General features: G+C 41.7%; 1 protein-coding gene across 2 annotated transcripts in view; it reads left to right on the forward strand.

Moving 5' to 3' along the window:
• cblb (Cbl proto-oncogene B, E3 ubiquitin protein ligase) overlaps positions 1-26,589 on the forward strand; it is a 75,777-nt gene that overhangs the window by 33,630 nt on the left and 15,558 nt on the right. For both annotated transcript variants that reach the window (XM_080436512.1, XM_080436511.1), the window contains exons 6-12: positions 8,259-8,380; positions 16,463-16,600; positions 18,631-18,718; positions 18,968-19,099; positions 22,833-23,036; positions 23,820-24,014; positions 25,774-26,130. In XM_080436512.1, the coding sequence (XP_080292638.1) occupies positions 8,259-8,380; positions 16,463-16,600; positions 18,631-18,718; positions 18,968-19,099; positions 22,833-23,036; positions 23,820-24,014; positions 25,774-26,130 (1,236 nt within the window). The remainder of the gene's footprint in view (positions 1-8,258; positions 8,381-16,462; positions 16,601-18,630; positions 18,719-18,967; positions 19,100-22,832; positions 23,037-23,819; positions 24,015-25,773; positions 26,131-26,589) is intronic.

The raw sequence follows: 26,589 nt of genomic DNA on the forward strand, positions 1-26,589 counted from the left end.
CTATTGTTGAACGTTTTTGAAATATACACTGCTCAAAATAATTAAGGGAACACTTTGATCCCTTAATTCTTTTGAGCAGTTTTTGTTAGCAGTATGTACACAGTTCATGAAAACTCAAAATAATTAAGGGATCAAAGTGTTCCCTACATTTCTTTGAGCAGTATATATTTGAAAAGTATATTTGAAAAGTTTTGAATTAAGAAAGGCATTTGTAGAATCTGATAGAAAATAAGTCATGTTTTGGGTGAACTACTCCTTTAAACCTTTTAAACTTATTAAAGTGGACCTGAGTTGGCCCTGTACTGTACTTGGACTGCTTTCTTTCTAGCTACACCAAATCTCTTCACCAAAAATAGCCGATCTTCAAGCTCAAGGAGCTTTTACTGTATACGGCTAATATTCCCCCCAGATGCTGGGGTGTGGTTAATCCTTTAAAGAAAGGTCTTGAGCTCTCTTTTCTCCCCCTCCTTGATAATAATAGTAATCCTAAATGTATTTCTATAGGACTTTTCTAAAAATAGTTTACTGCTTTACAGAGCACAATAAACAATGAAATAACACAATGAATCCATATTGAGCCTGTGATGGATGTGAACTGCAGTATATCTTTATTGTTTGACTTATTGGGCTGAAGTACTGTTTTATTGTCTTTAGATGAATGCACTCCAGAACCCACCGTTCATGTAAGCACAAGCACAGGAAACAGCATTGATTGTGCTTAAACATTACATGAAATCTTCTTTAACAATGACACGCACGCACACCCACACACACACTTTTGTATTAGTATACTTGTGTATTAGAGGACTTGTGTTGTGTACTTGTGTGCACAAGTACACAAGTCTTGTGTATTAGAGCATTGGTTCTCAAAGTGGTGTCCGGGGACCCCCAGGGGTCCTTGAGGGAGTTCCAGGGGGTCCGCAGCTAAATGATGGATAGTGAACGAAATGGACCCATACGGGTCTGTAACTCTGAGAGTGTACAAATGGAACCAAATGGACCCGCTAGTACACTCTCAGAGTTAAATTAACATTGATTTTACAATATAAATTGAGGTCCCAGAGATAGAAATGCCATTAAATGGGGGTCCGTAGCCTAATGCATGTCAAACTGGGGGTCCTTGAAATTAAAATGGTTGAGAATCACTGCTAGAGCTGTAAAAATCTTCTCTTATGGGGGTCCCTGGCATATCTTTTTCAAATGGGGTCCACAGACTAATAAGTGTCAATTTGGGGGTCCTTGACATGAAAAAGTTTGAGAACCACTGTATTAGAGGACATAACAATTTTAGGACGTCAATTTTATGAATGAATTTTTGTGTGATATTTTTTGCCATTTTCAACCCTAAAGGCGGTTACACACCGGCGAATATGCGAATATACGCAAAATTCGGACTCGTTCCGAATAATTAAAAGACGCTTTTTCGCTTCGCGAAACTGATGTGGACGCTTGCATTGACTTTATAAGGTTTTAAAAAAAAACGTATTTATTCGCACGAAGAATTCGCCCCGGTGTGTAAGGAACTTAAGGTCATTACACACCGGGGGCGATTTTTTTTCATGCGATTAATACCTTTAAAAAATAAATACATTATAAAGTCAATGCAAGCTTCCACATCAAAGACGAAGTTTCGCGAAGCGAAAATGCGACTTTTATTTATTCGGACCGCAGTCGAATTTTGCGGATATTCGCTGGCGACTGCTGCACCTCTGACTCAGAGGTGTAGCAAAATGAAAATAGACGATCTACAAGCTCACAGCGCCCCTAAACACCACTAAACATATCCTCATCCTAAACCTTTAACCCCTTTTATTAATTGTAAACCTAATTCTAAAAAATCCATGTTTAACCATAAAACAACCATTGCTCCTGTGAGGACCAGGAAAATTGTCCTCTCAGTCAATGTCTGTCTCTCAAATTCTACTCAAATGGAAATGGAAATAAAGAGCCTGTGTTCCAATGTAGTAGTTTTTATTTAGTCACAAGCTCTTGTTAATAGTTTTCATTGGCTCAATATTTATAAAACCCACAGACTCTTAACCACTTTGACTTTAACTTTCAAAATGTTTCCAAAATAGCGAAAAGAGCAGATCTACATGCTTCTAGCTCGGATACTTTTGTGCATCACTCTTCTGCGACAAAGTAGGGCATTCATTTATGAAACAAACTAACAAAAAAATGAAATATGTAGATACAAGGTTTGTGTCCGACAGCAACGATATGAAGTGACTTAGTGATTCTATGTGTATATCTCTCAGTCAATGTCTGTCTCTCAAATTCTACTATATTGATGTATGGGGACATTTGGTCCTCACAAGTATAGCAATTACAAGTACTACTACACACACACGCACGCACGCACAGTGTGTCAGACAAAGACCAGTGGTGGAAAAAGTACTCGCATTCTTTACTTAAGTAAAAGTATCAATACTGCAATGTAGAAGTCTGGAATTCAAAATTTACTTGAGTAAAATACAAAAGTATTGGTGTCAAAATGTACTTAAAGTACCAAAAGTAGAAAGTACTCATGCAGACTGTCCCATTTCACAAGTAAAAGTAAAAATACCTCAAAATTGTACTTAAGTACAGTACTTGAGTAAATGTACTTAGTTACTTTACACCACTGGCAAAGACACGTATGACCAAAGCCAAAGCTTACTTTCCTTTTATTGCCTGTAGTTCTATCTTTACACTTCCATCTTTAGGATGTGTGTCTCTGCCTCTGGCTGTTCTGTCAACGGATTACTGGCCCATGTGGCTCCAAGATGGTGTGTGTGGGTGGAGAGCGAGAGATTTTAAAACAATGTTTTAATTTGCCACAAACTTTGCAGTAGTATGATCCGTGTCACCACATGCTTCTATTTTTGAGAGTTGTTTTCTCAAAAACGACTTTCGATGTGAAGATTCAGTAGAAAATATAAAAATATAAAAATATAAAAATATAAAAATATAAAAATATAAAAATATAAAAATAAAGAATTAAAACAATATATCAATATAAACATATAGCCTACATGTTATAATAATAATAATAATAATAATAATACTAATAATAATAATAATAATAATAAAATAAACTCTTAAAAATTTATGATTGAATGTGAACCTGGAATCTGGAGGAAAAAAGGCCTAATAAAGCAAATGTTTTTGCTAGTCAGACTTGAAGGAGATGCAGTGTATATGTTGTTCTCTGCCCTTAGCTTTCCGTCTCTGTACACAGCCCTGTGTAAATAAATCCAATCTTTCTTTTAAAATACACTGCTGTGGCTGATGACGGTTCTTGTGGATCGAGTGATTCATACGCAGTAAAAATCCTCAAGTGTTCATTCTGTACAAATGGAACCAAATGGAGCCATATATACCCATTTGTAACTCTGAGAGGGTACGAATGGAACCTATTGGATCCGTAAGGGGCCATTATGGTTCCACTTGTACCCTCTCAGGATTGTAGAGTGTAAGGAATCTGTCCAGGTTTAGCCTGTGTGGTCATTGAGGGCTGTTCCCCCAACATCAAGCCCCTGGCCTGGGGTTGACTCACTGGTTAGGAATTCTGCTAGGTGGCTGGGGACAGATCTGCTAGGTGGCTAGGGACAGATCACAGGGATCACATGCAGTTGATTATTACTGGATGAACAAAGGCACGGTCTGCCCGACCCCGCTGCGGAAGAACTGTAAATAGGGCTGCAACTATGGATTATTTTCTTAGCGATTATTCTATAGATTATTTTTTTTAATCAAATAATTGAGACTCATGTTTTTTATTAGATTTTTTTTATTTAAACATACTGTAATTGTAAGTTGTTCTGATTGTTGTATTGTTATGGGATGACTTTGGGTTCTCTCCATCCATACTGTAGATCTGAGTGAGCAATTGAGATGCCTTCTTCTTTTTGAATTGTATTTGTTTTGTCACTGTTTACATCTAACATAGCAAACACTTCTTTGCTTAGTAAAACTGTTATTACCATAGTGGGAATTTATTCCATCTTTCCTGGTTGGTAGACCAGTAAGACTCCACCCATTTGATGTGGAAGTGAATGTTAGCTCACAGTTGCTTCCAGATCAAATGAGTGTTTGCCAGACTACTAACACAAGTAGCGGTCACCAAAAAAACAACCAGATCTAAATAGAGATAATATATCAAGGAATTGTTGCGGGAAGAAAATCGCATATTTTTTTTAATTAATTGACTAAATTGTTTAGTCTGCTTAACCACTTAAGCCCTGTTTCATAAGAGAGCCGCACAAAAAGCCATTATAGCCAAGCTTGCAGATCTGCTATTTTAACTGTTGCACCCCCAACTGTATATATATATATTCTCATTGTAGAATCATTGATAGAGAGATACATTGAGTCTTGTAACCTGTCCCTTATTAAAAAAAACGCTCACAATAATCGTATCTCTGAGATTTTATTTTATCATGAAATTGTCCTCCGTCATACACTAGGATGAATTAGCTTTTGTTGAGCTGCAAATTCAGCACCACTTAAACCCTCTATACATGATAAAACAGACCTGTAAAGAGTGCATTTGGTACGCTCTTATTTCACTCTACACGACTCGATTCCCCAAAAATAGACGATCTACAAGCTCACAACGCGTTGCAACGCATCGCATTGTGAGCTTGTAGATCGGCAATTTTTGGCGAACGTTCCCCAAATGATTATCGCTATATCGTTAATCGCAATTACTTTTGCTACAATAATCGTGACAAGTCATTTTAATATCGTCCCATCCCTACTGCTCAGTGACTTGGGTTTCTGCATGCAAATGTGGAGAATACTCTTTGGTTTCTGCATGCAGATGTGGAGACTACTCAGTGACTTTGGTTTCTGCATGCAGATGTGGAGACTACGCAGTGACTTTGGTTTGTTGGAGAATACTCAGTTGGGAAATTTGACCAGTGCCGTACCAGGAAGAATAAATCCCATTTATTGGAGATTGTCTGATCTGACCTTCAAGGACAGAGGGAGGACAGTGGGGAGGGGGGGGGGTTTCCACTGCAGATACAAATTGTGAAAATAGCAGATCGGCTATTTTCAATTTCTTTGCCTCTTTCTTATATTAATTGACAATTTGGCCAATGTTTGACCAGTTTTTATAGTAGTTTGTAGATTACTTTTGATACAGTAATGGTATTTTTTCATTTCATTAAATTTTTTAGGTATAATAAAAGGTCTTAAAAGTCCTTAAATTGTCACTTCACTGTCATCTGGGGACCCCCCTAAAATCATGTGGGGACCCCCCTGGGGGTCCCGACCCACAGGTTGAGAACCACTGGGGTAGGACACCTACTAGTTGACAGGTAGCCCTGTCCGCTTACTATATACAGAAGGCTTGAAGAGATCGAGATGAAGAGACCTGGAACAATGGCCGTGGGCTTTTATTGTGAAGAGAACTGAAACTAGTCAGGAATGAGTCAGAAAGGATGTCTGATGACTATTTTGAGCCTCTGCCTATCAGCATGCATGTTTCCTCTCAGGTTCAGGGTGACCTGCTAGTCATTAAACCCACAGTTACAGTAGGTGTTATCGTTCTCTTGAATGTCACTCCACCAGAAGGCTATTATAGTTAACGTACTGTACACTAATGAATTCTTGAAAACTAGAATTAACAAAACATGTTTTAGTTAACTCAAATAAAAATAAAAACGTTCACAAAACGTTCACAAAACTAACTAACTAAATCATAAATGTCCATAGTCTTTGTCAGAAATATTTGAAAAATAGCAGATCTATGCGCTCACAATTGTGTCGAGATGCGACGCGTTGTGAGCTTGTAGAACGGAAATTGTTGCTATTTTTCTGACCTTGTTAAATCATGCCCCTTTCTAATCCATATTACAATAAAAATCTAAGTCTAAAAACTAAACTAGCTAGCAAACCCACTAAAAACAAATTAAAACTAAACAGAAATTGAAAACAAGGTCAAAACAAAATAAAAATAAAAACTACGGAACATTTTTAATAAAATGTATAATAACCTTGCGCTCCACTAGCCCATGAAGCCCAGAAGATATGACATTCTCTTGCCACAACCAGCCACAAACCAGCCATTAGTTTCAGGTCATCTCCCGTTGTTAACAACAACTTTTTTCCTTCAGTTGAGTCACTGAAAACAATGTCTCCACAGCTGACATTGGTTTCAACATACTGTAATAACTTTCTCCAGCCGACAGCCAAAATGAATATATTTATACCAGTGGTTCTCAAACTTTTTCATGTCAAGGACCCCCAAAATGATATGTATGTAGCCCCCCATCTCAAAAATATTTTGTGCCAGGGACCTGATCTGATTTTTCAAAAATAGCAGATCTACATGCTATGAGCTTGTATATCTGCAATTTTTTGAATAGACAAAGTATAAAATATAGTTAAAGTGGTTAAGATGATTGTGACGCTATATTAACTAAATTTTCTGGGGACCCCTTGGTACCCCCCCCCCCCCATGGACCCCTGGGTGTCCCCGGACCCCACTTTTAGAACGATTTTTACATTGTTGAACGCCAGTGTCGCACGCCAAAAATAGACGAACTACAAGCACTGCGACACCTTGTGAGCTTGTAGATCGGCTAGTTTCTAGAGGGATTACACAACGGTTGTTCTGAATGTTGTATTCTTATGGGATAACTTTGGGTTCACACCACACTGTAGATCTGAGTGAGCAATTGACATTCATATGGTTGAGAATTGCAGATTTTTTTTGACCAAAATCACTGCTTCTCTTTGAATTTGTTTGTACTCAAAGTACTCAAGTTTGTCACCGTTTACATCTATCATAACAAACACTTCTTTGCTTAGTAAAACTGTTATTCCCATAGTGGGCATTTGTTCCATCCATTCCTGGTTGGTAGACCAGTAATAAGACCCCACCCATTTGATGTGGAAGTGAATGTTAGCTCACAGTTGCTTCCAGATCAAATGAGTGTTTGCCAGACTACTAACACAAGTAGTGCTCACCAAAAAACCAACCAGATCTAAATAGAGACACAGCCACCCACACAACAAGCCAACCGCTTTCCAAACTCTTGCAAGTACAAGTATCACATGCTAGCTTAATTAACTTAAACCCCATTCACTTATGTTATAGCTTAAAATAGTGAATTTAGAGGACCTTTTAATCTCTTTACAGTTAGCTACGGTGTCTTTTAGCAGCTACAGCTAAATGAGGCTCCATAGAGGATATCTCCACCAGATCAGTGCTGCATTTGATGCAATGCATTCTACTATAAGATTCTACTGCCTTATAGCAGTGCTTCTCAACCTTTTCAGGCCGCGACCCCCCAAAAGAATCCTATTTGAACTGGGGACCCCCCCACCCAAGACAAGCACTTGGAATTGTAGGAGTTGAGGCATTACATTTAGTTTGACTCGGTTCCACAGATAAATGTTGTGAAAATAGATGACCTTGAGGTTGAGAACCACTGTCTTATAGCTGAAATCACTTAAGCCCCATACACTTCGGCTCACAACAATATCTGACCTACTAGATGCCTCTCTTTTCTCTTTTGAAAATTGAAGATTTATATGTTTCTTATAAATATCAAGACACCAGGGTCGATGTGGTTAATGTGGTTGTCTTGGAGATTGTGCCGAATTTACAAAGAAGTGGATTTCTTCACTTTGTTTTATGATGTAGACTTTGCTGGCAAGAATTATTCCTCAATAAACAAATAATCCAATCCCCTCATGGCCTCTCAGATATTTTGATGATTATCATGACTTTTGTCAGTATTTGTACGACGAGTAAAGCTCAGTGTCAGTGTTGCCATGTCTGCTTATTATAAGTGACTTAGGGCTTGTTTTTCTGTAAATTCGCTTGTAAATATTGGTGGTTGCGGTTTTTTTTGGGCTTGTTTCTAAAGTGTAGTTGCTTATTTGGGCTTGCTTCCTAATTGTTGTTTAAATCAGTGGTTCTCAAACATTTTCATGTCAAGGACCCCCAAATTAATATGTAATTGTCCGCATATCCCCATCTGAAAACATTTTGTGCCAGGGACCCCTTTTTTTCCCAAGATTTCTTTCCCATGATCTTTTTGAAAATAGCAGATCTATAAGCTCACAAGTTGTGAGCTTGTAGATCGGCTATTTTCATATTGTATATACGTAGGTTTAAAGTGCTCATGTGGCCTAGTCGCTTCTCTTGGGCTTGTTTTCATAGACCTGGTTACTTTATTTCTCTCACAAAATCTGGCAACACCGCTCAGTGTGTGTGTGTACTATACTGACGTCTGCCCTTCGCTGTGTGCGTTTTGCAGCCTTGGGGGTCGATTCTGAGGAACTGGAACTTCCTGGCAGTGACTCATCCTGGCTACATGGCCTTCCTGACCTACGATGAGGTCAAAGCCAGACTGCACAAGTATATCAACAAGCCTGGCAGGTAAGGTATCACCTACTGTAGGGTTGCCAACTACCTCACCTGACATTCAAATAAGGGACACCTGGCTGGCCAGAAAAAGATAAAATTCTCACTGTATGCTGTATATCATTAGCCTAACATTCAACCTGAATTTTCATTTCGTTTCACTCCATTATTCAGTCCGAAAGCCCTCTCAGTGCAGCCATTTTCTAAGATGGGGGCGTGGCCAAAGTGGCTCTCTATAGCGATTGGTTCATACTGGATTATGCCGATCCATATTTAAACTTTTTGTGTTTTTCGTAAATTAGCGCCCTACTTGATCATACTACAGCGTCACACAAAAGCATCAAAAGTAGCAGATCCACAACTCGAAATGCAGCACGAAGCAACGTGTTTTGGGCTTGTAGATCTGCTACTTTTGTTACATTTGAATTTTAATTCCTGAAAAGTAACAGTTTTGGACATATGAGGTTCCCCCTCGACAGAGACATTGGCCCTCATTTATCAACGCGGTGCAGACCAAATAATGGGCGTACGGCGAGATCACCGCAACTTTCGGCATTTATCAATATATCCTGACGTTGCCTTCAGCCTACCGTATGCTGAGATCTCGAGACCAGTTGTTGACGTTGGCTGCGCCCGTTTATTCCATTCTAGACCTGCGGAGCAGCATTGTCTGACTGTCTGACAGGCATCTGAACACATATATCCACTCCAAAATGTATATCTACACTAATAAATAATCCCTGTAAAAATATAATATTTTATAAACTAATTTAAACAAACTGCTTTAACAGTCATTCGGTTAAGCTTGCAGATCTGGCTGCATTGGCTATTTGAAAATAGCAGATCTACTAGCTCACAACAGCATCGCGACGCGTTGTGAGCTTGTAGATCTGCTATTTTCAAAATATACGAGCGCTTCTGCGAGCGCATTTCCGGGAGTTTAGACCGGCGCAGCGGCGCTGCTGTTATATTTTCATGGCCACCGGGAGATCAGACATTTAACCCACGGTCCAACACACACCAGCCTTCATCCATTAATGTTCTCTCCAGGCTATCTCTCATTAATGTGGCACGGCATGGGGACTCGCCCGCCCGACGGTCCGAGTCTCACTGGGAAATGGGAATAGCCTTGACTGCTTTATTTTAGTAACTCGAACGTGCACTGCTCGGTATGGGTTAAATACATTATACAAACGTATTCGGATCCATTCATGGCGATGTGGTATCATAATCTGTCATTCATGTAAGCTACTAACTAGCCTACTTCATTGACAAAGATTGTACCGTTACGCAGTTGGGCTTCAAGTAGGTGCGTGTGTGTGCGTGTGTGTGCGTGTGTGTGTGTGTGTGTGTGTGTGTGTGTGTGTGTGTGTGTGTGTGTGTGACTTGACAGGCAGCGAGGCGAGGCGAAACTCTTTCTTATTGGCTTTCCATGCGTTGTTTGGTCGTATTCTGGTTCGCCATGTCGTAAAATCAGGGCGTTTCGAGAATATTTAAGGGCGTGTTATTCAAATGACGCTCGGTTTCAGCCGTGACATTTATCAAGGCTCCGACCCAATGTACGCTAGGATTGGCTGTGTAGGATTCGTTGATAAATGTGACTTCGACGTTGGTGTGCGGCCGCATTTATGGAAAAATATAAGCCGGTTTATACGCTCCGTTGATAAATGAGGGCCATTATGTACAGTTTGTGTATATTATCCTATTAAAACCACTCACAGGGCGTCACTTTGTGCCGCGCTGCGAGCTTGTACATCTGCTATTTTTGAACATTTTAGAAAAATCTTGAAAGTGTGAGAACTACTGATTTAGAAGGCATTTGTAGAATCGGCCTCATGTCTTAATGGGTTATATATTAACTACTTGCATCTATATCCATCGAGAATATATTTGGCAAAGGGATTTGGGGTAAACAGAAAAAAGCGGTCCAAGTACAGAGACAACTCAGGTCCAGTTTACTAGCCTATAAGTCTAGAGGGCTTAAGTGGTTAACAACCTGTATTATAGTATGTGTACAGTATATATTATGATCTGTTTGAACTTGTAAGATGTGTGTCATTGATTGGTTCCCAAAAACATTAGAAACAAAGTCAGTCCAATAAGAGACGATTCCGTATTTCAAGGGACGGTTGTCAACCCTAGTATCACCATGTGTATGTCTGTATGTGCAGAGGTATTTGGTTCCATTGATTTTACGAACTTGGTTCTTTATTGCACACATCTATTGACCCTGTATCTCTACCCCTGTAGCTATATTTCAGCGTTTGTTTACCCAAGGCTAATAAGAAGGTCCTCCGCTGGCCGTGTGCTTTTTCTTTCATGTTATCTAGAAGTGAAGCCACAATCTTATTCTAGGATGCCTGTATGCTGTAACGAACCTCCTCGTCTTGCAGACAGAATCATAAATATTTATAAGCCTTTGCTGAACATAAACATTGGCAACATTGACAGTAAGGCAACCAAACAAAATAGTTCACAATCACACATGTTCTAAAAAAAAGGTAGATTATAAATATCCATCTGTTCAGCCTGATTTATACTTGGCTGTGCATGGGTGTCGCTCACTGAAAATAGCAGATCTATGAGCTTGTAGATCGGCTATTTTTGGTGTGTGACACCCATGCGCAATTAAGTATAAAGGGCCATCCACACCAAGTACTATAACTTTAAACTAAGACTCACCTCTTCAGGCTCCACCTTAGCAGCCCGTAGCACTTGCCCGAGCCTTGACGACCTTACAGGCTTATGCAAAGGTTAAAATGTAATTTAGATGTTATGTAGACAGATGTCAGGTTAATTTGTTGAGCTGGCATCCTATAGTTTGTATAGTTTCAATGTACAGATTATAATCTTTTTGATATTATGATGTTTAGACTGATGATAAGTTATTGGGTTACCTATATCCTAGATTACTATCTCTATGCATTTGATGTATTACTTTGTGTTTACCTTGCTTACTGTAAATCGCTCTGGATTAAGAGCTTCTGCTAAATGCCTAAATTGTAGATTGTATATCGTTCACCACTGTCGTCGTCCTTATAGTTGTGGTGTGGACTCTAACTTAACCTTGACTATATAGCATGTCCAGTGGCCATGTGCTGCTCTTGCATTTGTAAACTACAACTTTGTACCCACTGCATCCCCTGTTTTTTTTTATCATAACCACTTGAACCCTAGAATCCCTATTCCGGGGGGAACATTCGCAGAAAATAGCCGATTTACGTCGTGAGCTTGTAGACATTTCCAGCAAGGATATTTGGTGTTGAAGGACAAATGGCCGCACCAAGTAGCCAACTCAGTCTGTTTTCAAGTATAGAGAGTGTTTAAGTGTTTACAATGATAAGTAGATACTGTACTGCAGTGCATACATTAAGAAAAAGTTATGTAATAATCAATTTCTTTCTTTTAAAAAACAGATAAGTCGTCGGAATTTGCATAGAAAGCAGACAAAAACAAAACACTTGCACTGCACAGCATTATTAATTTTAATGAGTGGGAATCAGTTTCTACATACTAACAAGCTACTAATGAGCTTGTTTATATAGTGCTGCCAATTAGTTTCGCTTGCAAATTCTCACAAGGCTAACACAAACTCCTTAAAACATTTTTTTTTAAATAACAGTGCTAATTCTAACGGTGGAGCTGTGAGAATCTCCGAGGTGTAAGTGTATATGGACATAAGTATGATAATGTGGTCATGAAATCTGTGTGTGTGTGTGTGTGTTGTGCATGTGTGTGTGTAGAGTGGGAGTGCGTAGGATGTATATATTTAGCACCAATCCCTTGGTGAATCACGCAAATACCGTATTAACGGTCCCCGGCAATCACATCCATGGGCACACATGCTGTGTACACAAACACACACAAGGCTGTGAGTGGAACTAAAATATGAAATGAGCCACTATGTACATTTTATTATTTTACCACACACACACACACACACACACACACACACACACTCACTTGACTACTAATCAGCCACACCAGTTTCTCCAGAATGCACTGCTGGATTATAGACTTATAGGCAGGTTAAACACAAAGGCATTTAGTAATCCATCACTGCATTTGAGGAATTAACAAAATAGGAACAGTATGTTTGTCCAACAGTATTTATATCAGTGGACAGTGGTCCTCAAACATTTTCATTACAAGGACCCCCAAAGTGATATGTATTTTGCCTCAGACCCCTAACATTTTGTGCCAGGGACCTTTTAAAATAAGTGTTATTAATAGAAGTGTAAATTATTCTAAATGTTTCACAATTTAACAAAATGTTTCCAAAATTGCAGATCTACAAGCTCACAATGTGTCGCATCACGACACATTGTGAGCTTGTAGACTGATTTTGTTGCTTGCTATATATGAACTAATTTAGCTAGGGACACCCTGGAACCCCCCCATGGACCCCTGGAGGTTCCCGGACCCCACTTTGAGAACAGCTGATTTAAAGAATAGTATACAGTATGTGCAATTAGCAGATGTACAGTCTGTCATCGTTATGTAGAAAAAGGCATACTTTTTGCTCTCAGGAAAACTGTTCAGAAGCAACTCTGCTTATACAGTTACACTGGGGGTCCCCGGGCCCCACTTTGAGAGCCAATGCAGTACAGTATGTCTCCGCTCACATAAAGCCCTGGTGAATTCAGCACTGTGTGTGTGTTTGTTGCTTTTGGAGATGGGATCTTATGATGGTCACATCATAGCACTCTGAGCCTCATGCTGGTTTTGTGTTGTGCTGGATTTCTCTTCTCGTCGCGTGTATTTTTTTTGTTCCACATTCAAATTGTTCCACACTGTGCTGCTGAGCAATTTCCTTTTATACCAAACTGTGATTTAAAACGATGGTGGGAAGCCATGCGTGATAAATGAAAGGCGTATAAAAGAAAGTGGTGTTTGTCGCAGGGAAATGTTGTTAACCCATTAAGACCTGAGATACGATTCTACAAATCCTAACGGTTTTCTCAAACACTTATGTTGCTACAGTATAATGTCAGTGTTGCTCAAACTTTTTCATGTCAAGGACCCCCCAAAATGATATGTATTTGGCCACGGACCTCCATCTCAAAACATGTTGTTCCAGGGACCCCCAGAAGCAAAGATTTGAGTTAAAAATGTTCGCTTTCAAAATATATATATATATTCAAAGATTTGAGTTAAAAATGTTCGCTTTCAAAATATATATATATTCAAAGATTTGCACACATTTTCACGATTTTTCTAAAATAGCAGATCTACAAGCTCATAGCGCGGCATTCGGTGCCACGCTATGATCTTGTATATCTGCTATTTTTTAATAGCCAAAGTATAAAATAATGGTTAAAGTGGTTACACAGATCCGTTCCCGGTCTTAATGGCTTAATATCAAAGTAACAAAAGGACTTCTTAAATCACTGGGTCTAGACAGTGTAGTCTGTTGTATTTTACGTGTTTCTTAGCGGGTGGTAGTAATAGAGATAAGATGTCTCATCCGTCGTATCCCCAGGGTACATGGAACTGTCGTTGATGACATCAGGACTGTGCAACTAAATGATGTGTTCATTTGAAGAATATTAAAGGGAAATAGAAGGCTATTAATGGTGCTGCCAGAAATAATTTCATGTCATAAGGCAAATTGGAAGAACAATTTGTTGCTGTCGGGTGGAAACCGATGAAAAATGAAGCTGTGTTCCAATGGATCCAATCTAGATACTATTTAATTGCAAGCTCTTGTTAATACTTTTCATTGGTTTAATATCTATAAAACCAACAGACAGACTTTTCCTTTCTTTTGTCTTTGTTCCTTGTCTTTCAAAAAAGAACAGCTTGTAGATCAGCCATTTTTGCTACTTTTTGTGACACTGAAGTAGGACAGAGTATTTACATTAATTTACGAAAAACAAACATCAAAAGTTGAAATTTGGACATGCAATATTTCTGTCCGACAGCAACGATATACAATTTGCTTTGTGGAACCCTACAGTAGTTCCCCTATTCTGGGCATGTCATAATAGGCGAACATGAGGGGGCCAAGGACAGACCCCTGGGGGACCCCGGTGAACAAAGTGCATAGGGTTTAAGTTGGTAACACCTAAACATTTAGCTTCAATGTAAGGAGAATCATACTCTCTAGTTGTAGCGTAGAGGAATCAGTGTCTACATGTACACTGTTTGTTGTTTGAAGCCACAGAAATCCCTTTTTTTTTAATCAAAAGGATTTTGTGCATCTGGGATCTTTTGATGTATTGCAGGATCCCCATATCCCACAACAAACGGACACACACGTACACCACACACACACGCACGCGCTCGCACACACTCTCACACACACACACGCACACACACACGCACACACACACGCACACACACAAAGAGGAACTCACTGAAGTCCTCACTGAAGTCTGTCCCCAGCGTGTGCGAGTGAAGTGCACATGTGGGTGTTGATGCAACCATCATGAAGTCTGTGGATTGTTGTTCCTGTGTCTTCAGCCTAGCAGATGGGATGATTCACAGGATGCCGCATGTTCAAGTGGTGCAGATTAAAATTCATATATCACACGCTGTGGTCTGTTATTTGAATACATTTGAGACTATTTTTATTTTTTCCCTCTGTCAGGTCGCATAATGATTAGAGCAAGGATTTTTCTTTTCTTGTGTTGAGGATCTCTTGGAAGTATTTATTTATGCAGTCGATTTGGCTTTTTCTTAACCATTCTTAACCAGTTGTTTGGTTTCCTTTGCTGTTGTTGTGCCAATGTTTTTAAACCCTGTAGCACTTTGAGGTTTGCGAAAATGTGAAGTGCGTTATAGATACAAAATAATGGATTATTATTATGAAGCCCCTATATATTTGGCATACAACAAATAGCAAAAATAGCCGATCTGCAAGCTCACAACACGTTATGAGCTTGTAGAATTGCTATTTTTGCTATTTTGGATGATTGTATATTTTTTAATTGGCCTCCCCAAATAGGGACGTTGGTAGTGATGAGCGGGCCGACCCGTAACCCGCGGGTCAACCCGCGGCGTGGGTGGTCGAGTCAGGATTTCAGAGGCAATTATGCGGGCTGAGGGTGAGCGGGTCTTTTTCAAAAAAAAGAAAATCACATGCTCTTGTTTTGTCTTTATTCCTAATAAGAATAAGAATAATAACAATAAAACAGTTTGAATACACTTGGGGTGTATACTTGAAGATTGTTTTCTAACCTTCATGATTTTACAGAATTATAGGTGCGGGTCGCGGGGCGGGTTGAGCCATAGATTTATATATGGGTTCACGGGGCGGGTTGAGGCGGGTTGGGTTCCGTGGCGGGGCGGGGCGGGTCATGAAAAAACCCGACCCGCACATCACTAGACGTCGGGGTTAATATGGTTAACATACTTTGTCAATTAAATTGTTAAATTGTGATCGTATCAAACTGAAATATCAAACATGTTAGACAGTCTACATTTACCTAATAGAAATACATGTATTTAGTTCAGTCTGAACAGTAGCAGGGATAAAACATACTGTATGCCCACTCATAAATATGAACGATCAGAGGGTTAATACCCAACGTATTAACCACTTAAACCCCATATGGTTGAGCGTCGTCACTCAGGGCTCTATATAAGTGTATTTTCTGTTTTCTGTTATTGTGGGGAAAGCTTTCACTGAAAATAGCCGATCGACAAGCTCATAACGTGACGCAAATCCTGAACCCTGAGTGGAGAGCGCTAAAATGAAATGACATATCATTTTATGGAATTCCTCTTACATCAGTGGTTCCCAAACAATGGGCCCGGACCCATTTTTGGGGTCTCAGATCCATTTTTATGAGTTGTGAGTAAATGTAACAAATCAGAGGTTTCAGAACTTAAAAGTCAAACATTTTTCAAAAGAATTGCAGAAATGTTCAAAACAAAAACACTTATTTTTTTATATAGTGAAAATAGCATATCTATAAGCTCATGCATGTGGTGTGTTGTGGGATGTATTTTTTTGAGTCCCAGGGAGACATCAAATGTATCTTTTGGGTCTCCCGAGCTGAATAGTTTAAGAACCGGTGCTCTGCATTATTGTGAAGTGGGATTCTGTGTCATTGTGTGTGAGAGCTTTGTGTCCCTGTCTCCCTCCTCCAGTTACATCTTCAGACTGAGCTGCACCAGGCTGGGTCAGTGGGCCATCGGCTATGTGACCAACGATGGCAACATCCTGCAGACCATCCCCCACAACAAACCCCTGTTCCAGGCCCTCATTGATGGATGCAGGGAGGGCTTGTACGTAACCTCCACACCTCCCTACACACTCTCAGTCAGTCAGTCAGTCAGTCACTCACTGACCCCTCTCTCTCTCTCTCTCTCTCTCTCTCTCTCTCTCTCTCTCTCTCTCTCTCTCTCTCTCTCTCTCTCTCTCTCTCTCTCTCTCTCTCTCTCTCTCTCTCTATGCATTGATCCGTTGTGCTCATGGGCCATGGCAGAATGTGAACTGACGGAATCAATCATATCTGATTTGAATAGAAACACAAAGATGTTCTTGTTCCTATTCTGTTTTCTTCCGGTCCTAAAACACTGCTTCTGTGCCTGGGAGGTTATTGGCGTGCGCATCCCATCATTTCGTAGATAGATGAAACAACATGTTTGTGTCTGGCCCCCGACCAGAAGATGTCTTTTGAGAGTTTTGTGACGACGTCTGTTTCCATCACACCTGACAGCTGCCGTCTGACAGTCTCCTCGGCACATCAAACGCACTTCCTTTCCTTCAGCGCCATGGCATCGCTCTTTCCTCAGCCATCAATCAAAAAGACTCTGCCTAGTTAACGGCTGCTTTTCAGATATCGTCTTAGAAGTCTATACTGTGGCCTTGGGGAAGGGATGTATTTACAGGTACTTCTGTTTTTGATCAAGCTGGCAGACCTTAAATGGCTTCCAGGAGAAGTCGCTAGAAAACTCGCGTCTCGTTAGCCGCTCGAACGCACGTCGAATGTCACGAGTCAAAGTTATTATTCACAGGACAAAAAGCTAAAAACTGTTGGCTGGATGCCGTGATCTAGTCAGCCACGATACTGCGGCTCAAAGCTCAGAGAAGACAAAGTGCATCTCCTGTGTTGTGTAGTGCTGCGGATGTGTCTATCTGCTCCGGTCATTAACGGTACATTATGCAGCATCATTGACAGTAAATTCACCCAGGGCATGGTACAAATGCATACCAAACCAAACCACTGTTTTTGATTGATTGGTTGAATACTTTATTATTGGGGAACAGCACGGCAGTACAGGTACAAAATCTATACTAAAAGGATAACGCATAAGAAAAATGCAGGGCAAAGGTTTTTCCTTGACCTCGAGCGAGTGCGCATACAAGGTTTTACGCAGATCGGTGCAGTTATAGGTAAAACTTGTGGCAAAGTGTCATTTCTTTCTCGGCCTAATGGGAATGTGCGTGCAAAATTTTAGGCATTTTGTTTAAAACGAAGTACTCCTGCAAACTTTGGAAGCCAATCTTAGCCAATCAGGATGGAATATCTCTATATCTGAAAGACCTGTTTTCGTTTAATTACTGTAGAGACACTGTGTACCGATTTGCGGGATGTTTGGACAAAATCTGTGGGAGTAATATTAACAAATGTGTTTTGCAAAAAATCAACCTCCTGGTGGCACTATAACAGGCCGATCGGAAACATTCGGGGCAGAGGTTCTGCTCTGGCATCCAGGGAGTGTGTGCGCACAGTTTCGCTGCGACCGGCCCAATGGTGCCGGAGATTAGCTGGTCACGGACGGACGGACGGACGAACGGACAGGGTGCAAAAGTCTCTGCTACGCCTTCGGCTTGGCGGAGACAATTACAGAAAGGAAGGGGCAGAGGATGACACTCCCACAGGGCTCCTTCCGTGGAGCTTGCTTAGAGAGTGTGTTGTTTGACTCTCTGGGGGCAAGATAGTAGGGGATAAGATTACATATTAAGTCCTGTTGTGGTGCCTTGTCATGAATATCTGTTCCAGGTTCCGGCTAGGAAGTTGAAATTAGTACGAGCGAAAACACTAACCGATAATTCTTGATAAGGAGTAGTCATTACTATCGGCTTTGTGCTTCTATACTGTTACTTATACAGAAAATAGGAGGAAATCGGTTTAACCACACATTAACATTTTAAGTTGTGAAAATAACTACAAGATCATTAACGCATTGCATTGCAATCGTCTATTTTCACTATTCGTCCTACGGTATGTAAGACTTATGTGGTTAACATGGCCCCATGTCTATCGTGCAGCCATTATAGCACAGCTAAGTTTGCCCTTTCTTATCCGCAGCTATTTGTTTCCTGATGGACGCAGCTACAATCCTGACCTCACAGGCCTGTGCGAGCCCACCCCCCACGATCACATCAAGGTCACGCAGGTGGGTGTGTGTGTGTGTGTGCGTGCGTCATTTACATACCGCCCGACAGTACGATACGTGCACGTGAGATCCTGCCCCGTCTGCGTTAGCCAGTGTCCGCCTGTAGATGTGTGTGTACGTGTGTGCGTGTACACATGTGTGCGACTGCTCTGTACGTTTGTGTGCGTTTACATAATTGCCTATCTGCGTTTACACTTTGCCTATGTGCGTCAGTTGATGACTAACATGCGTGTTGTGTTGCCTCAACAGGAGCAGTACGAGTTGTACTGTGAAATGGGCTCCACCTTCCAGCTGTGCAAGATCTGTGCTGAGAACGACAAAGACGTGAAGATTGAGCCTTGTGGTCACCTCATGTGTACTTCCTGTCTCACCGCCTGGCAGGTACTCTAACAATAAGCTCAGCTCATGCGGAACCTCTAAGTTGTGTGTGTGTGTGTGTGTGTGTGTGTATTGTGGGAGTCATGTTTTTATGCCGACACTGATGGTAGTAACAGCGCTTTGAAGGTCCCCGACTTCTGTGGGAAAGAAACAAACCTTCCTCAGCAACCTACAGCAAAGTCAGCAAATCGAACGGCCGAGCAGGAACTGAGCGATGTGAAATTCACTGGCTATTGTTGTAGTGGTGTTGTTGTTGTGGGCCTAATTTTTGGAAACACACATCTAAGATTGTTGCACAAAGCCACTTCCTCTTGTCATGCTAATAGCTTGTGGAGAGATGGTGAGCGTTCTGAAAATTACAAGTTGTTGACCGTAACATACCAAGGTTATGCCGGATTTATACATGGTTGCGTGTGGGTGTCGCGTACTGAAAATAGCCGGTCTACACGCTCACAAAGCGTCCAAAAAGCGACAGCCACACGTGCAACTACATTAAGTACTGTATAACTCACAGGTGAGGCCGGGTCACATAACTGTTGTTCCACTCCACTATCGATTGTTTCCGAGCTCAAAGTGATACCCTTGGTTAACAATCTTCCTCTTCCTCCCCGTGGCCTTGCATTGTGTCCTAATCACATTTCCACATGTCAGTCAGTCAGTAATGGGAGTGAAAAGCTTGTGTGTGTGTGTGTGTGTGTGTGTGTGTGTGTGTGTGTGTGTGTGTGTGTGTGTGTGTGTGTGTGTGTGTGTGTGTGTGTGTGTGTGTGTGTGTGTGTGTGTGTGAGAAACTGAACCAGCATGGTTGTAATTCCCTTCATAATGAGTCATTAGCATCAGGTCCTCTCTCCTCTCCCCTCTCCTCTCCTCTGGGTGGGACGTCTGTGTTGTAATCTCTCAGAGATAGCTCTCTAGAGATAGAAGAGCACTACACTAGCCTCACAGTCCACAAAATTGATCTTTGAAAGGGACACACACACAGAGAATGCAGGCTTTTTAGCAAGGTTAAAAGCATATCTCGCAATCATAGCTCTCTATCAATGTCATTTTCTTTGTAGGCTAAGAGCAAATTAGCTGCATGCTGCTTAGCGAGGTAAAATGAGCACCGCAGTATTTGTCGACTTAAATCCGGATGGGTCGCGTGAAAATGTAGCGCTTAGAGAAAAGATGAAATGCACCGTAATACAAGACAGCATTGATGGTGAAGGGCACATGTGGAGAGAGTTTCCTCATCATGGGAGCTATAGGCCTTGCAGCGTTTGAGGAATGTTTGCGCGGTGACCAGACCACACCGGCGCTAAACACATCTCTGTGTGTCACTCAATTCTCAAGAGACTGTGTGTCGCAACGCCGCAAACACGGGGGCGGGACAACAGACTTCTTTCTTTGTGGCTTTTGTATATCGTTGCCGTCGGGCAGAAACCTCCTATCTCCATATTCTAACTTTTTTGTGTTTTTTTTTCGTAAATTAACGCCCTACTTGATCATGCTACAGCGTCACACAAAGCATCAAAAGTAGCAGATCTACAAGCTCGAAACGTGGAGCGAAGCGACGCGCTTTGAGCTTGTAGATCTGCTACTCTTGCTACTTTTGAATTTGAATCCTGAAAAGTAACAGTTTTGGACATACTGTATGAGGTTTCCACCCGACAGAGACGATATAACCTTTATTTAACTAGTAAACAAAAAATACATTGAGGCAAAGTCTCTTTTGCAATTATGCATTGGCCAAGAGGCAGACATATTACACAGATTCACATGCGTATATAAAAAAGGCTGGAAAATGTCTGAACATAGACGGATAGGTTCAGCATACGAGCGTACTCTTTCCAGCACTCCTGTTTTGTAAACAGTGTCCGAGGCGACGTTATAGCGGCACCCACATTAACAGTGTTTGTTTGTCACACTTCCTGTTATGAAAAGCCAAGTGAGACCCCACCTCCATTACGCCAGGGTATTACAGAAGAACATAGTGCGGTGTGTGTGTGTGTGTGTGTGTGTGCCAATGACTTTGACTTGTGACGTGTGTACGTAATGTGCACACACGTGCATGTTTCAGCGGTGAAGAATGTGTGAGTCAAACCAGTCAAACTCCTCCTCGGTGACTAACACAGCACCAGTACCAGTTCGTTTGAGTCAGCAGAGGTTCCCTTTACTGTTGCTTTCGGCCTGTGTTAGTCACCCCGGGGGTAGACCTTTTATGGCCAAGTTACGCTCCATCGCACGCCAGTGTCACGCGCCCGAAAATAGCCGATCTACAAGCTCACAACGTGTCGCGGGCGCGACACGTTGTGAGCTTGTAGATCGGCTATTTTCGGCAGGCATCAGGCAGCCCTCACTCACACAGGGAAACAGCTGGCGGTGGCTGGTGATGTATGTAATTCCACATCCTGTTTAGCTTTTAAAGACAGTATTTGATCTCGGCAGGGTATATGGGGGCGTTATGAGAGGGTTCCCTTGTTCCAAGTGTCAGTGCTTCTCCCCGAATCAAATCAAGATAAGAGTCAAAGGTTTAAAAAAGTTCAGACAGTTTCTGGAAACTTTGCGTCGCGTATCACAGTGTGTCTGTCCAGTAATGTCGTCGCCTTACAGTAACAAGCGTCTTCACTATGAATTGCCGTGCAAAATCATCACCGTTTCCCCGATTTGAAATGGCTTTTTATAGAAAGTATTTCTGAGGACAGTCAGCTGCGAACATAAAAAAAAGAGGACATTTCCATGTACTCAGAAAGCTGGGGTAAGATTTTTAACCTCTCTTTCTTACCAAGTGCCAAGTGTCCATCTAGAAAGAGTTTCCAAAGTAGTTGTTTCCAAAGTGGTGGTTTTCTCTCATTTTGTGAAGCTTTTGTGTCACATAATGGCTCTAACCACTGTCAACCTTCAAACATTTTTTTCAAAAGAGTGATTATAGCGTGATCTACAAGCTCACAGCGTGTCGCATCGGCTATTTTCGCCACACGACACCATCGAACACCGAAGCACAAAATTGTGCTTAAGTGGTTTAATATGTCACTGATGTTGATGAACAGCGGGGCTTGTGAAGTGTCCGCGAGTGCCTCCTCCCCCGCTCCAACCTCCTCCCTTTTAACCTCCCACTCGTTCCCATCTCCAGCCTCTCTAATTAGGATTAGGTTACAAACATGCTGTTGGTGCGGCCCTTGCCAAGTCCCCAACCATATGGCAGCCACAATTGCAGCTTTGTTCTCTGTAAATATTGTCTGCCTTTGATTTTTTTGGGCCCCCGAGTCAAGAGAGAGAGAGATGGACTGAAAACCAAAACCGCTTTTATTCATTTTATTTACGGCCCCCCGCTTGACGGGGGCTGCCATGCAGAATACGGAAATGGCCCCATCACAAGTTGTTAAGTTACAGAATAGCTTCCCTCGGAGAGTGTGCGCGCATGCATGCATGCATGTGTCCAATCGACTTTGCTTTGAGCTCTTTCATGAATGGGGGGGGGGTTAGTTCTAAAGGCGCGTAGCGTCACCTTGAATGGAAACATATGTGCTGGGGCTGCCATGTTGCTGTAGTTTCAACTCTACGGCCAAATTGGTTCCTTGTGTTCCTTAAAAAAAAAGAACTCATGTTCACCAGATTATTATGTTTATAAATGTCCATAGCTTATAAATATCACTGGCGCCTATCCATGTGTGTGTGTGTGTGTGTGTGTGTGTGTGTGTGGGGGGGGTGCTGGAAATCCGTTTCAAGCTAAACCCGTCTCTCTCTGGTCGCGTTCCAGGAGTCAGACGGCCAGGGCTGCCCTTTCTGCCGCTGCGAGATCAAAGGGACCGAGCCCATCATCGTGGATCCCTTTGACCCGCGCCACAAAGGCGATAAGTGCTTCTTCCTGGACCAGTTCAACTGCCCCATGCTGGACCTGGACCTGGACGACGAGGACAAAGAAGACTGCCTGGTCATGAATGGACTCGCCAACATCAGGAAGGTAGCCAGTGCCACCCTAGTGTGTTCAGTGGTGTTTAGGGGGCTGTTCACGCCAAGCGCTATGACAAAATGTCTCTGTTCATTTAACTCAGAAGAGTACGCAAACGGAACCAAATGGACCCTTACGAGTCCACATTATGCACTGGATTTCACAGTGCATAATGTGAATGTAAGTCCTATCACGGAAACTTTAGATTTAACATAGCTTTCCATGAATTAATGTGAAAACAACAACTGTCACTCACACTCTTTTCTTTTTGCCAAGAAACCCCCACTTAAAATCCATTGTTCTGTCCTTTTACCTTTTTATGTTTTCCAACAGCGGTCTCTGCATGATTGCCATGATTGTCTTGTGATGTAAAAAGTGACCTTCAGAGAGCTTTTTGAGTGCTCTCACTTTGTGCCGCTATCACTGGAACGTTTCCCAACAAAATGCAGAGCTCTTTGGAAGCAAATTCTTACCAGAGAAAATGGCAAGTCGTTAAACTGTGCCACTTTCACCCTCTCAACCCTATTGAGTTCGGAAGTACTGAGAAACACTGCCATTATGTTTTAGTTTTCAGAAGCACTTGCTGGAAATTGCAAGTCTACATGTGTTTTTACTTGGAATTGATTAATTATGCTCTGCTTTTTGAATGTATGAGGAATCTATTCAGCCACCCTTTTCACTCTGATTTGAATGCTTTCATCCTAAACTGATCATTTCCCCGGCATCTATCTGCCACTAGGGGGTGTTAAAGTGCTTGCGTTGAACGTTCATTCTCTTATTTTCCCTCTGTCCCAGCAATGTGCCGAGCGCCAGAACTCCCCCATCGTGTCTCCATGCTCCTCCCCTGTGACTCAGCGGAGGAAAGCCCACGGGGGAGACCCCAGCCTCTGCATTCAGCACCTCAGCCTGCCCCCTGTACCCCCACGTCTTGACCTCATCCAGAAGGGTGTCATCCGCTCCCCGTCAGCCAGCCCCACGGCCTCCCCTAAGGTCAGTGGCAACACGCCCCCCTCGCCACATCAGCCCCGCTGCGTTGGCGCCAGAATGTGATGATGAATGATAGCACTTTCAAAGATGTTAAAGCTGCAGTCTAGAGAACTTGACATTTGAATGAATGAAGGGTAATTTTAACCGATCTGTAGGGTAGAGCAGTTTTTTCTCAATCTGTGGGTCGGGACCCCCAGGGGGGTCCCCAAATGATTTTGGAGGGGTCCCCAGATGATTAGCTTAATGTGCTTAAAAGGATCCCTGGCTAATAAGCCACAAATTCCTTAATATATTATAATTGCCCTCTATAACTAAAATGTAACCCAAGAGGACATCTCCAACCCCATTCAATTGTTGTGCTGAATATTAAGGGATCTTTAACAACCAGTCCTATTGAGAAGTCATTGTTTTCTCACTCAACAGTAAACAAACCAACAGGGATGGGCAATATTATCGATATCACGATATATCGCGATATTTTATTTCGCGATACTGTATCGCGATACTGTATACTGTATCGTGATTAAAAAAAATTTTTTTTTTTTTTTTTCTTTTTTTTTTTGCTTTTTCAGATACAGGCTTTATGAAAAACATTCAAAGAACCTATCACAGATCTGCAGCTACTCAATATGTAGTGTATATATAAACAATATGTAGTTGTGATATATGTATATATCGCAATATATCGCAATATATCGCAATATATCGCAATATATCACAAAATATCGCAATATATCGCAATATATCGCAATATATCGCAATATATCCCAATATCGTGATACGACCCAAGTATCGTGATACGTATCGTATCGTGAGATTGTTGCCAATACCCATCCCTACAACATACAGTATAAGTGTATGCAGGGTATCTGCACATTACTAAACAATTTACAATGTAAGGACTTTTAAGACATTTTTAACACCTTTCATTGTGTCAAAAAGTAATCAATAAACTATACTATAAAACATGGTGAAAAATGTGACACATTTTCAAATCTTACCCATAGAAAGAGGCATTTTTTTTTTAAATAGATGATCTACGTGTATTTTCACAATGTTTTATCTGTGGAACCGAGTCAAACTAAATGTAATGCCTCAACTCCTACAATTCCACGTGCTTATCAGGGTGGGGGGGGGGGGGGGGTCCCCAGTTCAAATATGATTCTTTTTGGGGGCCACGGCCTGAGAAGTTTGAGAACCACTGGGGTAGAGTACTGTATGGTAATACAATATGACTAGCACATCTGCAGCCGTTTAGAGATGTTGTTAGGTAAGACACCTACTGGTTGGTTGACATTGACAAGTAGTATTGCCTCAAGCGGAATGTCTCCCCCAGACCAAGCAGAGATTCCATCCTTGGTGGAGACAGAGTGGTAGAAATGTGACTCTCACTCGGGGAGACCCGTGTTTGCAGCTAGTGTATTGCAGCTTTAGGTTTCACTGTGTCATCATATAGTTTCTCTTGGATTCTGGTCATCATTATGAAACTGCTTATTTTTCCGAATGAACTTCATCTCCTGTGTGAAGCTGCCCTATTGCAGCCACGAGGTGATATGACTTCTGCCTCGATTGCGATTAATGAACAATTATTTATTCTTTTTGTGTTGATTCGTTGATATAATAAATAAATAAATAATACAAATAAAAACTTTGCTTCTCAATTATATAAGATGAAGTCGGTTATTGTTTCTAAATGTCGGTTTCGATATATTTTCATCTAATTGGATTTAGTTTCACTTTCTCACTCCCCTTCCTCTTGTAGTCGTCACCAGGCATGTCCAGGAAGCAGGACAAGCCCCTCCCCGCCCCCCCGCCTCCCCAGAGGGACCCGCCGCCCCCGCCTCCCCCAGAGCGCCCCCCTCCCATCCCCCCAGAGACGCGCCACTCCTGGCTCCCCAACTCCTCGTCCTCCTGCGTGTCGTCTGCCGCTGCTGTGACACCGGACCCCCAGGTGGTGCCAGCCGACGCATGGTGCCCCAAGGACAGCCCCTCCTTGGCGGACGTCCAGCTGGCACCGCCGTCAGCCTCTTGTCACCTCAACGGCAGACCCCTCAGTTGTCCCTCGGGGGCCGCCGGGAGGTTCCAACCACCAAGGATGGACGGCACAGACAGCTCCAAAGTAAGTTGAGCTGGAACTATAAACTATTGTGCCCTGTTTACAGTACATGCTGTATGTGTGTGTTTGCTAACTCTCTCAGTTTCTTTTGAAGCATTTGTTCATGAGATATTATGCGTATTATTATTATTACTTGCGTGGTGTGAGTATATAATCTAAAAGATCACAACAAAATAATTGGGATGGATAGATTGTTTTTACATTTTGGGTAAACAACACCTTTTATGTGTGTGACTGTGGTGATAAGTAGGAGTAATCATTATGCAAAGGCACACAAAGAATAATGCTACTCTCTGTTTGTCATTCTCTCTTATGTAAAGATTTGCTATACACACATACAGTACTATACACATTCATTAACACGTTAAAACCGGGAAAGCATCTGTGTCATTTTAGATTTGAACCACTTTAACCGTTATATTATACTTTGGCTATTCAAAAATAGCCCATAGCTCATAGCGG

This window comes from Gymnoscopelus braueri, assembly GCF_963280865.1.
Source record: "Gymnoscopelus braueri genome assembly, chromosome: 8".
NCBI classification, from domain to species: domain Eukaryota; kingdom Metazoa; phylum Chordata; class Actinopteri; order Myctophiformes; family Myctophidae; genus Gymnoscopelus; species Gymnoscopelus braueri.